Source organism: Oryx dammah, unplaced genomic scaffold (genome assembly GCF_014754425.2).
Source record: "Oryx dammah isolate SB20612 unplaced genomic scaffold, SCBI_Odam_1.1 HiC_scaffold_26, whole genome shotgun sequence".
Lineage (NCBI taxonomy): Eukaryota > Metazoa > Chordata > Mammalia > Artiodactyla > Bovidae > Oryx > Oryx dammah.
This window is the reverse complement of record NW_024070210.1, coordinates 44,732,107-44,747,514: the sequence shown is the minus strand read 5'-3', so window position 1 is coordinate 44,747,514 and position 15,408 is coordinate 44,732,107. Positions and strand designations below refer to the sequence as shown.

At 39.9% G+C, this 15,408-nt stretch overlaps 1 protein-coding gene across 4 annotated transcripts in view; it reads left to right on the top strand.

The window, feature by feature from the left end:
• Positions 1-15,408, top strand: part of MYO5A (myosin VA) — a 198,681-nt gene that overhangs the window by 124,590 nt on the left and 58,683 nt on the right. For all 4 annotated transcript variants that reach the window (XM_040226540.1, XM_040226543.1, XM_040226542.1 and 1 more), the window contains exons 17-22: positions 1,507-1,593; positions 1,682-1,790; positions 4,007-4,218; positions 5,754-5,910; positions 11,850-12,089; positions 13,081-13,329. In XM_040226540.1, coding sequence (XP_040082474.1) covers positions 1,507-1,593; positions 1,682-1,790; positions 4,007-4,218; positions 5,754-5,910; positions 11,850-12,089; positions 13,081-13,329 — 1,054 coding nt within the window. The remainder of the gene's footprint in view (positions 1-1,506; positions 1,594-1,681; positions 1,791-4,006; positions 4,219-5,753; positions 5,911-11,849; positions 12,090-13,080; positions 13,330-15,408) is intronic.

Genomic DNA, 15,408 nt, shown 5'->3' with positions numbered 1-15,408 from the left:
CGTGAGAAGAAGTTTTTTCCAAAACAGAAATATTTCTCTAATTTTGAAGGTAATGCATGCACATTGTAAAAACAATTTTCAGGAAATATAGAATAGTATAAAAGTAAATGAAAAAGCATTTCATTATACCTAGAGAGGTAATAAGTATTAACTGACATAGATCCTTCTTGATCAGTCCTTCCCTGCTCTGTGTGTGTATCTGTGAAAGAGAGAGAGAGACATTAATAAGAGAGAAGAAATCGTGCTGTAATTGCTGTTTTACTTCGCTTTCAACTTAATAAATTGTGTTTTCCATGTTCGTAAATACAAATCATTATCTCCATTTTAATGGCTACATCATATCCCATTATAGAGTCATACCATCATTCATTTAAGTTATTCCCTGTTGATGGCCATTTGGGTTATTCCTTGGCTATGATAAACATCTTTTGCCAAACATTTCTGTATATTCGCCTGCCTGAATATCTCCTTAGACTACTGTATTCCTAGGACAGGAATTTGTGGGTCAACGACAGGCGCCTTCCCAAACACTGTAATAACTCCCACTCTGTACGGTGTGCGTGCCTTCCCGAACACTGTAGTAACTCCCACTCTGTATCGTGTGCGCGCTCCTTTACCTACGCCCCTGCTACTCCTGCCCGCGGGAGATTCTGTCTTAGACTGCAGGGCACTTCTCAAAGACTGCTGTATTCTTCTCATTCCCAAGAAGCCTTTCTGGAGGAGGTGAGAAGCAGGAAGAAGCTTTCATGCCCTGGGCAACTCTCCTGGACAGCCCCAGGGCCCAGTATCTTGGGTCAACCAACCCCATCTCCCATCACCAACAAAACACTGAGAAGATGGCACCACAGAAACCTCAGATAGGTCATTCAGGGCACAACTAGGGAGTAAGGGGAGTGATCATCCTGTAAGAAGCAGGCCTTGCTACTTCCTCTTTTAGTGTCAATTGAACATTAAGGTGCTGTTTATCTAGAGTGAACTGCAGGTAAGATATAAAATAGTTTTCACTGATGTGGACACTGTTAATGATTAGTATGTATACACTGAGTTAAATAGCTTTTAGAACACCAGTAATTAACAACAACAACAACAAAAACCGAATGGGGCATGTTTAATTTGTTCTTCTTGTTAAAGAAATCTCCAGAGCTGGCCAGTCTTTATTCTGGGGTAGCTCTGGATGGTGAACTAAAGAATTATGAGACCAGCTAGTCAGGCCAAGGCATGTAATGAGCTAATGAGCATTGCACAGTACAGAGGAGCTTGGGCTTTTTAAATATGCTCAGTGGTATTTCTTACGAGTTTTTGGTGTATGTTCTTACTGCTGGTGATCTTACCCACTCTCAAAATGGAGTTTTCAATTTTGAATCAGTACTCCAACATTTGAATTTTTTTTTCTAATTTATTCATTCGGCTCCTTTACAAAAGAATTTAGTCTCTGGATTGAGGACAGTAGTTTGTGGCTAGAACCAGACTTTTTTGTGTACTAATGATTTCCACCTTTACTCATAGGTTTGATGAGAAGAGGGCAGTGCAGCAGCTGAGAGCATGTGGTGTCCTGGAAACCATTCGGATCAGCGCAGCAGGTTTCCCCTCTCGGTGGGCCTGGCAGTTTTCAAATACAAGGGATCCTCATGGGGGAGGTTCCTGCTCCTTTAGATAAGCTGACATGAGTCTCTTTTCATAGGTGGACTTACCAAGAATTTTTCAGCCGCTATCGGGTCCTAATGAGGCAAAAAGATGTGCTAAGTGACAGAAAGCAAACATGCAAGAATGTTTTAGAGAAACTGATAGTGGTAAGAAAGATTTTCACTCATCTGTATCTGAACAGATATTTGCCAAAGGCCTTGTGATTATAACCTGTACAAGTCCTAGGGGTGTCCAAATAGCACTAATTCAATGAAGTCAGGAGTAGGAGGGTGGAGAGGCACACTGTCTTGGAGTTTGAGGCTCCCAGGCTCTACGATGGAAGGACTAGTGAGGACAACAGCCCAGTGTCAAGAAACAGGATGGTGAGGCCTGAACCCAGACTTCAGATGCATTCTTTTTAGAACTGGATCATTTTCAATAAAAATTTACCGAGTACTTACTTATGAAAGACACCAGGCCAAATGCTGTGTGATTAAGAAAAAATAAGTCTTATCCTCAGGTAACATAGTATGTCTTTGAAATCAATGCATTTTAAAGACAAGTATAATATACCTTAGTGTCTATGAAATGCTGAGTGAATGAGACAAGAAATCAGAGGAAGGCAAAGCCACTTCTGCTGTGGGGAGGAGGAACAATTCATGGGAGACATGTATTTTGAGTCAGGCCCTGAAAGGTGGGTAAGACTGTGTAAAACTGGAAGGAGACTATCCTAGTAGGGAGCAAAGAACGTGGAAGCAGGAAAGCATAGTTTTCTCAAAAAAATAGTACAGTAGGATTTATGTTTTTGCAGTAAAAAATTGGTGCCTGGGAAGTAAGGAATTTGTTAGGAAATTGGGGTTGGTGTTTGAAGGGTCTTGCCTACCAAGCTAAGGCGTTTGTAGACCTTAGAATGCATCAGAGTCACCTACAGGACTTGTTACACTACAGATTGCCAGGCCCCACCTCCAGAATTTCTGATTTGGTCGTCTGGGATGTGCCCAGTAATTTGCATTTTTATCAAGTTCCCAGTGATGGTGATGGTGGTTTGGGGACTACACTTGGACAGTCACTGATGGACGCTGTGGAGAGCTTAAGATTCATGAAATGTTTTTTAAAGAATATTACATTTTCATTTATTTGACATTAGGTTGGATGGATTAACTCACTTTGAAGTAATTAGTAATAATTACTAGCTATTAATTAGATGTAGTATCTCTTCTCTGGTAATAGGTTTTTTTTTTCCTTGAAATAGCTTAGGCCACTTTCCTGGTCATGTGTAAAAGAATTGGGTCCATTTTGAATTTGGCCCAAGTCTTTTCTAGGGAATGAAGAGCAGAAAGTAGGGACAGTCATCCCACACCAGCTTTCTCCCCTAGACCTCTCCCGGCTGAGCTTTGGGACCACAAGGCAGAGGAGGGCAGGCTTGGGGAGCAAGGAGAGGGGAGCTGAGATGAGATGGGGCTGCGAAAGGAAACTACTTGCTAGCTTTTCCAGCTAGCTTCCTTTGTAAGATTCATTGATTTAAATTGAAGTAGTTTTAGATGTATGTGATTTCCTATTTTCTCTTTTCATGTACAAGATAGGAAATATTTGCTTACAGTGAAAAGTTATTTTCTGTTTTCACTTTGAATTTTAGATCACAATATTGATTGTTACAAATAAACTCTACTCTTTCAATGTGAGATGCTTAATAAATCACATGCTTTTGAATACGTTGGATCAGAATGTAATAGACCGAAAATAGCATGCCTATCTATCTGTGTTTACTCCTCAACTTTGCTTATAATCAGAAGTCAGTGAGCATTATAAATGATTATATTTTTGAAATTTGTAGACAGACTTACTATTGATAAAACCAAGAGATAACTGTTGAGAAACTTAACTCTTAATATGAATATGCAGCATTTTTAATCTTTTTGTTTTTATTTTGTATGTGTTACTTCCTGCCTTTTTCTTCACACTGGTGTTTTTGTCCCTTCAGCTTTCTCATGGAACTTACAGCCCGATGTAATCCTTACAGCCCGGGTCAGTCAGAGGGAGTGTCAGCATCTCCATTTCCTTGAGATATTTAAAATACAAACAAGCAAATAGTAGCTGCCTATAACCCACAACCAAGTTTTGGGCTTCAGATAATAATTCCAGGTAGACTAATTCTGGAAAATAACTCTTAAACTGCAGTTTTCCTTAAAGTCCCTTCTATTCGCTCAACTTGCCTAGGATCAAAAAGCTGGCTCCATTAGATATTTGTGATGTAGCCCAAGTTTTAGCTAATAGTTTCATCCCTTTACTGATATTGCTTTTAGACATATTTTTTTTTCTCTTTAAAATTCACTTATTTGGTCATCATTTCTACTTCTGAGTATACAGTTTCTTCCAAATACAGGACAAGGACAAATACCAGTTTGGGAAGACAAAGATCTTTTTCCGGGCTGGTCAAGTGGCCTACCTAGAAAAATTGAGGGCAGACAAGCTGAGGGCTGCCTGCATCCGGATCCAGAAGACGATCCGAGGGTGGCTGCTGCGGAAGAAGTACCTGCGCATGCGCAAGGCTGCCATCACTGTGCAGAGATATGTGCGAGGCCACCAGGCCCGATGGTAGGTGTCCTGGTGGCATGTACACGCTGGCTCAGGGGCAGCCAAGATTGGAGAGTGCATCTGACTTATTGTCTAAGCTAGGATATAGTTTGGGGTGGGGTGGTCACCCTACCACTCAAGGCAGTTCAGTTCAGTCACTCATTCATGTCCAACTATTTGCAACCCCATGAACCGCAGCACACCAGGCCTCCCTGTCCATCACCAACTCCCAGAGTTTACCCAAACTCATGTCCACTGAGTCGGTGATGCCATCCAACCATCTCATCCTCTGTTGTCCCTTCTCCTCCTGCCTTCATTCTTTCCCAGCATCAGGGTCTTTTCCAATGAGTCAGCTCTTTGCATCAGGTGCCCAAAGTATTGGAGTTTCAGCTTCAACATCAGTCCTTCCAATGAACACTCAGGACTGATCTCCTTTAGGATAGACTGGTTTGATCTCCTTGCAGTCCAAAGGACTCTCAAGAGGCTTCTCCAACACCATAGTTCAAAAGCATCAGTTCTTTGGTGCTCAGCTTTCTTTATAGTCCAACTCTCACATCCACTCAAGGCAACACCTTATCTTTTCTTAGTTCCAAGGAATTAACTTATAAGACAGTTAAATAGAATATAATTTTACTTACCTTTAGGAATCAGATTGAACCTCAAAAAAAATTACATATTACTGTCTACTCATGTCCTCAGTATTTATTTTTTATACATTTATATTGGGCTTCCCTGGTGGCTCAGCTGGTAAAGAATCTGCCTGCAGTGTGGGAGACCTGGGTTTGATCCCTGGGTTGGGAAATCCCCTGGAGAAGGGAAGGGCTACCCACTCCAGTATTCTGGCCTGGAGAATTCCATGGACTGTATAGTCCATGGGGTTGCAAAGAGTCAGACACTAAGTGACTTTCACTTTCACTTTTAATGGACTTGAAGAAATCATCTGTAAATTAGGACAACAATCATGAATATAACCTGTTAAAAATGATTCCATTGAGGTAGTTTTAGGAGCAATAAGCTGAGAACTATAGAAAAGAATTAACTTACATGTGATTACATATTAGGATAATTTTAATTTAGAGCTATCAGAAGACATGAATTAATGATAAAAAAAACTTATGCCCAAGTAAATAGATTGAGGAAAAACATCATGCATTCACAATGGATAGAGCTCAGGAAGCTGGTGATAAGTAGGTATGGTATTACTGTGTAAACTGGTCTGCTGTGTAAAGGGGACATAGCCTGGGATAATGAGCACAGTCCTAAAAGGAATAAACCTTTATGACCTTTAGCTTCTTTATTGTAAAATCGAGTAATATGGGACAGCCCACATTTTAGGGTTAGGTAAGGTTCATCTAAGATAACAGATGGACAGATATTCGGGGATCATAAAATAACTACAAATATAAGAAATATAAATGTTGGTTTAACGTGTATGTTATTAGAATAATCAATGGAAGTACTACTTATTACGGCAAGATATTGGTGCTCTCATCCTCTACAAAATGTGTTCCCGGGTTTTTCTGACTACTGACAACTCGCCACTCTTTCTCTACCAGCTATGCTAAGTTCCTGCGCAGAACCAAGGCAGCCACTATCATTCAGAAGTACTGGCGCATGTATGTGGCTCGCCGGAGATACAAGATCATGCGAACTGCCACAATTGTCCTTCAGTCTTATTTGCGAGGCTACTTGGCCAGAAATAGGTATCACAAGGTGAGGCATTGTTTTCAACTTTTTTATTCATCCCATTAATGTTAATCAAGTTCCATGTCTATGTAGGACTTGTGTGGAAACAAGGAAGAGCCCCTGGAGAAGGGATAGGCTACTCACTCCAATGTTCTTGGGCTTCCCTTGGGGCTCAGCTGGTAAAGAATTCACTTGCAGTGTGGGAGACCTGGATTTGATCCCTGGTTTGGGAAGATTCCCTGGAGAAGGGAAAGGCTACCCACTCCAGTATTCTGGCCTGGAGATTTCCATGTGGTTGCAAAGAGTCAGACATGACTAAGCAACTTTCACTTTCCCTTTCAACCAACAATTGAAATATATTTTAAAATATTAAATAATAAATACATATTTATTTATTTATTAACATGACTTAGAAAAAGAAAGCTTACCTTTTTATTCCCTTTGCGTATGTAATTTGGGGGGGGGGGAGTGACATTTTTGTTTCCTGTGGCTGCTGTAATACATTACCACCAACTTGGTAGCTAGAAACAAGAGAAATTTCTCATTGAACTTTCTCACAGTTCTAGGGGCAAGAACTGTGAAAACAAGATGTCAGCAGAGCTACACTCCCTCCAGAAGCTATGGGGGGAGGATCCATTCCTTGCCTCTTCTAGTGCTGGAGGCCACCACTCTTCCTTATACTTTTGTGTCCATATCACTCTAAGCCCTGCCTCCATCTTCATTTGCATCATCTTCTCTCTGTGTCTAACTTTACTTCCTTTTGTCTGTCTTGTGAGAACACTTGTGATGGATTTGGGTCCCACCTAGATAATCTAGGATAATCTCTCCATCTCAAGATCCTTAACTTAATTATACCTTCAAAGACCCTTTCCCCAAATAAGGTAACATTTACAGATTCATGGAGGAATCTAGGGGTCTTTATTCAGCTAATTATGGTGAGCTTTGAATAGCTAAAGTATATAACAGATGAGCAGAAGATTAAGAGTAAAACGAATTTGGAAGAATTTACCATGATAAAGTGAAATCAAATGTAATATCAATGTAGTTAAAGTTGTGTTAACTGGAGTATGATCCTATAGAAATATTTGACAAGTAAGCTTTATGTCTAGCACTAATCATTATGACTAGAGATAGTGGATCACCAGATTAGTCTTACCTAATCATCACCTCTAACAATATATGGTCTGGTTGATGAACACTTTTTCTCTCTTTTATTTCAGCAAGGTTTTGAGTCTGTTCTTTAGGTTCATCCACCTTATTAGAGGCTTCCCTGGTGGCTCAGACAGTAAAGCATCTGCTTGCAGTACAGGAGACCCGGGTTCAATTCCTGGGTTGGGAAGATCCCTGGAGAAGGAAATAGCAATCCACTCCAGCACTCTTGCCTGGAAAATCCCATGGACGGAGGAGCCTGATAAGCTACAGTCCATGGGGTCGCAAAGAGTCGGACACGACTGAGCAACTTCACTTTCACCATATGAGAACTGACTGAAATGTGTTCCTTTTCATGGCTGAGTAGTATTCCATTGTGTATATGTACCACAGCTTCTTTATCCACTCATCTGTTGATGGACATATAGGTTGCTTCCATGTTCTAGCTATTGTAAATAGTGCTGCAATGAACATTGGAGTACATGTGTCTTTTTCAACTTTGGTTTCCTTAGGGTATATGCCTAGTAGTGGGATTGCTGGGTCATATGATGGTTTTATTCCTAGTTTTTTAAGGAATTTCCATACCATCTTCCATAGTGGCTGTATCAGTTTACATTTCCACCAGAAATGCAAGAGAGTTCCCTTTTCTCTACACCCTCTCCAGCACGCTCTCCAGCATTTATTGTTTGTAGACTTTTTGATGATGACCATTCTAACCTGTGTGCGGTGATATCTTATTGTAGTTTTGATTTGCATTTCTCTAATAATGAGCAATGTTGAATGTCTTTTCATGTGTTTGTTAGCCATCTGTGTGTCTTCTTTGGAGAAATGTCTGTTGAGGTCTTTTTCCTACTTTTTGATTGGGTTGTTTGTTTTTCTGGTATTGACTTATATGAGCTGCTTGTATATTTTTGAAATTAATCCTTTGTTAGTTGTCATTTCCTATTTTTTTTCCATTCTGAGGGTTGTCTTTTCTTCTTGCTTATAGTTTCCTTTGCTGTGCAAAAGCCTTTACATTTAATTAGGTCCTGCTTGTTTATTTTGTTTTTATTTCTATTACTCTAGGAGGTGGGTCATAAAGGATCTTGCTGTGATTTGTCACGGAGTGTTCTGCCTATGTTTTCCTCTAAGAGTCTTATAGTTTCTGGTCTTACATTTAAGTCTTTACTCCCTTTTGATTTTATCTTGGTGTGTGGTATTAGGAAGTTTTCTAATTTCATTCTTTCACTCATAGCTGTCCAGTTTTCCCAGTACCACTTATTGAACATGCTGTCTTTGCCTCATTGTATATTCTTGCCTCCTTTATTAAAAATAAGGTACCCATAGATATGTGAGTTTATCTCTGGGCTTTCTATCTTGTTCCATTGGTCTACGTTTCTGTTTTTGTGCCAGTACCATACTGTCTTGATGACTGTAGCTTTGTAGTTTAGTCTGGAGACTGTTCTTTAGAACATATTCCTAATAAGCCAGGAATACCCTGATGCTGGGAGAGATTGAAGGCGGGAGGAGAAGAGGATGACAGAGGATGAGATGGTTGGATGGCATCATGGACTCAATGGACATGAGCTTGAGTAAACTCCAGGAGTTGGTGATGGACAGGGAGGCCTGGTGTGCTGCAGTCCATGGGGTCACAAAGAGTTGGATACAACTGAGCGACTGAACTGAACTGAACAGTCTAGATCTTGGAGCCCTTTAGGCATCGTTAGGAGAGTCAGTTGAGTGATATAGGACACTTCTCTAATCATAGGCAGTATGTGGGCATGCCCTGGACCTTATTCATGTATGTATTTTACTTTCTTAATTTAAATTAATTTTAGACAACAAAGAAACATGGAAAGCTAATGAGGCTTGAATGAGCATATTTAAATAGCTGTGCTTTGAAGAAAATTTGAAGACAGTTTCTCCAGGTGTTTCTGCTCATGCCTGCTTTATGGTTAGGTGTTTCTTTTCAAGCATGAGCTTTCAAGGGAAGGTAAAACCTTATTAAACTTGACCTATTAGATACGCCAAACCAGTTACTCCCCTGTTTTCCTCAGTACTCTCTTTGGGAACATCTGAACTGGGGTTTGAGGCTATTGGTTAGCAACAGAAGTCTCTAGCCAGCTTAGCTCCCACTGTGACTGGACCTAGTGAGGGTCCCAGCTTAGAGACTAGTTTATATGTAGGCCGGTGGCACCCCCTTAGTGGTCCTTCTAGCTGTGATTCCAATCTGAGCCTCCCCTTCTCCAGCTTTGGGAGGTCTTAAAGTGAAAGCAAGTGTTATTTAATGTCTCTGACTCACCAGTGGAAATGAGATTGAGAATGGAAGCTCTAATTACATACCGTTTCCATTTGGCTGAAATTATAGAAATGAACCAATGTCTGAAGTTACATGGGAGAAGGAAATTAAATAGGAAAATTGGCATTAATAGCTTTGCCACTCTGTGCTGCTTGAGTTTTTTTTAATTCTGAAAGCCTTCAGTTTGCCATCGCTGAGTTTTACCCAGTTTGTCACTAGTCGTCCAGATAGACAGGGGCTTCCCTCAGGATTCTGATGTTGAGTGAGAGCAAAGGATGCCCTGCTTCACTGCAGCCTGATGCATGGTGACTGCACTTAGTGGGGACTGAAGGCTACCTTGGCATTAGGAAAACAGCCCAAAGGTGCAGTCTTGAGTTAGCTGAAGACACTATATAGGTCTCTGAAACACCTATGTTTATTTTGCTGTTGTTTAGTTGCTAAGTCATATCTGACTCTTTTGGGGACCCCATAGACTGTAGCCTGCAAGGCTCCTCTGTCCAGGAGAATTTTTAGGCAATAATATTGGAATGGGTTGCCATTTCCTACGCCAGAGGATCTTCCTGACACAGGGATCGAACCCATATCTCCTGCTTAGCAGGCTGATTCTTTACCACGGAGCCACCAGGAAAACCCATATTTATTTTTTATTTGATGACTTTAAACACAACCACTTATTTCTTTTGTATCATCTGGGATGGCATATGATTTCATTATTTTTCTCAGCTACATAACCTAAAAATAGGAACTGTTTATTCAATGATCTTACCAAATTGCTACTATCTGAATAGACGGTTTCAGAGATTTTTTACACATTTTTAAAAAGTTTCATAAAAGATATATTGTATCCCTTTATCATAATCACTAGTGAGTACTTAAGTGAATATATTGTAACATTCATGTCACACAAGTTCAGTTCAGTTCAGTCACTCAGTCATGTCCAACTCTTTAGGACCCCATGAACCACAGCACTCCAAGCCTCCGTGTCCATCACCAACTGCCAGAGTCTACCCAAACCCATGTCCATTGAGTCGGTGATACCATCCAACCATCTCATCCTCTGTCGTTCCCTTCTCCTCCTGCCCTCAATCCTTCCAGCATCAGGGTCTTTTCAAATGAGTCAGCTCTTTGCATCAGGTGGCCAAAGTATTGGAGTTTCAGCTTCAACATCAGTCCTTCCAAAGAACACCCAGGACTGATCTCCTTTAAGATGAACTGGTTAGATCTCCTTGCAGTCCAGAGGACTCTCAAGAGTCTTCTCCAACACCACAGTTCAAAAGCATCAATTATTTGGCACTCAGCTTTCTTTATACTCCAACTCTCACATCCACTGGAAAAACCATAGCCTTGGCTAGACGGACCTTGGTTGACAAACTAATGTCTGCTTTTTAATATGCTGTCTAGGTTGTTCATAACTTTCCTTCAAAGGAATAAGCGTCTTTTCATTTCATGGCTGCAGTCACCATCTGCAGTGATTTTGGAGCCCCCCAAAATAAAGTCAGCCACTGTTTCCACTGTTTCCTCATCTATTTGCCATTTTATAAAATCATAGTCTTGAAAGGACTTCAAAGTCTTGCTAGTTCAACCCTTCCTAAAATTTAAGAATATTCCCATCATTCCTGGAAATTATTTGCACAGTCTCTGCTTGATGGTCATTGTGACAAGAGATTTATCTCATAAGGATGAATGAGTGTTTATCAGTTTAGGGGAATATCTTTTTTTAAGAAAACACAAAATAAAATTAAGATCTGTTTACTTTATCTTCCTTTTAGCTTTCCTTTTAAAGTTCTATCCCTACTACCTTTGAACCCCATGAGCGGATCTGTGCTACATTTGTAAAGCAATGGGAAATCCTCACTAGAGTGGTATTCCTCAAAAATGGCAAATGAGAGAATCATTTTTTTTGTTTGTTTGTTTCTGGGGGGGAATCAATAAATTAATAATAAACTTTGCAGTACCCTAAGTGTTGGCTTCTATAGCCTGCTTACCAACCATACCCTATGTCCTCAAGCCAGAGACCTAATGCACAGTGATATGGAACCAGCAGTAAGGGTAGTGGGTAAATCTATTTTACTAGCACATGATTCACAGGGTATCAAGTTCTGTTTGTTTTCTGAAGGATAACTGGTTGCTTTTGAAATCATGTAGTCATAAGAAACCTAATGCGTTTTTCTTTCTTTTTAGATTAGTTTTCTATTTAGTAATCTGGTGCCTTTAATTTTGATGGCTCTTATGTGTATACTCTGTTTATCATCATACATAGACATGTAATCCCACATAGGACATGTGGATATAATACATGTTTTATATATGTTTCTCAAATTGCCTTTTAAAGATTACATTTCAATCATCTTTCAAAATAATTTGTGCCTCCATATATTTGTGATAAGTACACTCCACATAATACCTTGTTGCCTCAGCTTTTCCAGCGTCTTTCCCTTTAGTTAATGTGTGGTTCTCAGACTGCATCCATAGGTTGATAGAGTTGAACATTGAGTGTAGTCCAGGATCTGACATTACTGGCACCTACCCTTCTCTCCAGATACTCCGTGAGCACAAAGCAATCATCATTCAGAAGTGGGTCCGTGGCTGGCTGGCTCGCACCTACTATAGCAGGAGCATCCACGCCATCATCTACCTTCAGTGCTGCTTCCGACGGATGATGGCCAAGCGTGAGCTGAAGAAACTTAAGATTGAGGCCCGCTCCGTGGAGCGCTATAAGAAGCTCCACATTGGCATGGAGAACAAGATCATGCAGCTGCAGCGCAAAGTTGATGAGCAGGTGTGTTTTGAACAGCAGCCCTAAAAATGCAGCATGCCTAATGAAATACACTGGGATTATCTTCAGCATTGTCTCCTCTTGACTTTACCTTTCAGTCTCAGCAAAAAAAAAGTAAAACAGTAGTGACATTAATGAGCATGGAAATAGTGACAAGCTCATAGGTAAGATTATAATTGCGAGGACCAAGGCAGGAAATTGTTTTTGAGAACACGGACAGGTTTACTAACAGTCCCAAAGGTTAGGACTGAAAGTCATATTTTACACACCTCTTTCATCATTATCATTCAGTTATGTGTAGTGTATTGTTCCTTTTATAGATGAGTTGTTTAGCACTGGGATGGCAAAAGAAGCAGGAAGATGTCCATGCTTCTGAGGAATCTGCAGTCTATTTGCAGAGATAACAGTTTGATTTCTTACAGATAGTTATTACCAAGTAATATTTTAGCACCTGCAAATTATATAGGTAGTTAGTGACATATAAATACTAATGATGACAAAGAAAAACAGAAAACAGAATGAAATAAAATTCATCAGAAAGGTTTTCTGAATGGGAGGAGTTTCCAGATGTTAAGCAAAGAGATTTCTAAGACGTGATTTTGAGGCTGTTTTACCATTCCTGTACATCACTAGCCAGCACATGGCTTTCAGTAGCACACTGATTTGTTTCTAAAAACAAATCTAGATTTTCCTATTCCTGGATTGAGAATCAGGAAAGATAATTTAGTATGGTAACTCTCCTTGTGACTATGAGAGAATCACATCTATGTTGCTCATCTCATGTAAAACATAAGTAATTGTGTCTGTTCTCTTTTGGTATCACTAAGAGGGTACTGGTAGTGTTACTTTAAATGTTGTCACTAGTATTTTGGTTAGAGGCTATATCAGTGCTGCAGTGACATAGCATGAATATGATGAATAGGCATGGTTTTCTCACTAAGTACAATTCATGGTGTGTATATTTACTTACTGTCACTCATGTGTGTGTTTAAAGAACAAAGACTACAAATGCCTCATGGAGAAACTGACCAATCTAGAAGGAACATACAACTCGGAGACCGAGAAACTACGAAGTGATTTAGAACGTCTTCAGCTAAGTGAAGAAGAAGCTAAGATTGCTACTGGACGGGTCCTCAGTCTGCAGGAAGAAATTGCCAAGCTACGGAAAGACCTGGAACAAACTCAGTCTGAGAAAAAATCCATTGAGGAACATGCTGATAGATACAAACAAGAAACGGAGCAAGTAAGAGCTAATGTTCATATCCTCATCTACTTCTTTCACAAAGATGTGCTGTCATATTGACTTGGTTGGCCATTGTAGCTCAAGGTAGTTCTTGGTTGAAGGTAAAACACACATTTCAGTCGGTTGACTGTTCACTATTAGTGTTTTTCCCCAAGGAGTTCTTCTGTATGCTGGATGAGTAGCTATAGGTCTTTTAGTAGAACGTTTTACTCTACTAAGAAGAGAAGGAAAGCAGTATTATAAGAAGAAAATTGATGGCAAATTACCTATTATACACTTTTTTTTGAATGTATAGATCTGTGTGGAGTCAGCCAGCTTAAGGTGATTAAGAAGTAAATTAAACAATAAACTGTCAATAGCTAGGAATTTTTATGGAAACCTACAGTAAGGCTGTTTTGAGAAGTCCACCAGAAATCCAAATGTCTGCACACTGGCCATAGTCAAGAACTGCTATGCAAAAAATAACAACAAAACTACTTACAGATTGATGAATGTTTCCACACTACAAATTTTTATTAACTTATATCAAAACTTTATTAAGTATAGAAAACACGAAGGCTCTCAAGAAGTAATGAGGAGTATTGTTTAAACATAAAAAAAATACCTCAACATAAGGCTTACTTGGAAAAAGTAATAGATTTTTAGAGATCCTACTAGTATTACCATCTTTAAATGAAAACAGAGTTGACTCTGTTGGCTGTATCTACTTCTGAACCTTAACAGCAGCTCATGCAATAATAACCTCTGAAGGAGCTTAGACAGTTCAGGTAAGATAGTGTCACTAATAAGATGGCAATCCTTCCATGATATTCAGGATCCTGTTTAAAATAAACCTGTCTATATCTTCAAGTTGACTCTGTGTCTGGAAATAGTTTCCCTGGTAGCCTAGTTCATAAAGAATCTGCCTGCAGTGCAGGAGACCTGGGTTCAATCCCTGGGTCGGGAACATCCCCTGGAGAAGGATTCAGTATTCTTCAGTATTCTTGCCTAGAAAATCATATGGAGAGAGGAACTTAGCAGGCTACTGCCCCTGAGGTCGCAAGAGTTAGACATGACTTAGCAACTAAACCACCATCAATATATGTTATTTTGACATGGCAAGCTTGTTCTATTGAATATATATCCAATGAGATACTATTGAGGTTTAGGATCTGTCTCTCTCATTTTCTCTCTTTCTCAATCTCTTTTTTCCCCATTTCTTGAGTCCCTGAAAGCTTCCAAAATTCCTTAGAAACTATAGAGTATTAACTTGGTAGGGGTATTCTCTTTTCCTTTTCACAGTCAAATTCATACCTTTTTAGTTAGATAGAATAGTATACCCAAACATATTCAGATTTCTCCTTTCTTCTTGCTTTATTATCTGCGGCTTTCACAGGGATATCTATAGGCACTGCCATTAAGTCTTTTAGATGGAGTGTGGTAATGAAGAATGGAAACATTTCCCTGGGAGAGCTAGCCTTGTGGTCAGGAAAGCTGCATTGCCAGTCCACCTGATCGAGGAGCCTAGAAGGTCCAGAGAGCTGTGCTTCTTAACCAGGAATGTGTATCAGAATTGGCTGGAGAGTTTTTAAAAAGATACCTGCCCAAGCTCTGGGAGTGTGAGTCGGACACATTTATTTTGAAAAAGCACAACAGGTGATTGGTTGCATAGCCCTGACAAAGAGCGGCTTCTCTCAAGAGCACCCAAAGAACCCAGCCTTTGTACTGAGAGCACACCTTCTCAGGACAGAAGGAAGAGAGTGGACAGTCAGAAAGAGCACCTCCTGGCCTGATGTCTGCCCTGGCTCAGTGCTGTAACTTCAGTTCTCTGTTCTTCAGGGATCCTTTGTCACAACCCGTTGTCTCCATCGCTGAACTCTTCATACGTTCTCATTATTACTAAAGCTGTACCTTTAAGAGTTCTATAAACTTACACTTACAGAAAGGAATTCACATTTCACTTATTCAGGTTTCACTTCAGCACACATTCTATTACAAAGCTAAACTATATAAATTATCAACTTTGCAAAGTTACCTTTGGTTTTGATTTTTGCCTCCTGAGAATCCTTATCTAACCAGGAACCAGAAAGTTAAAAGGTC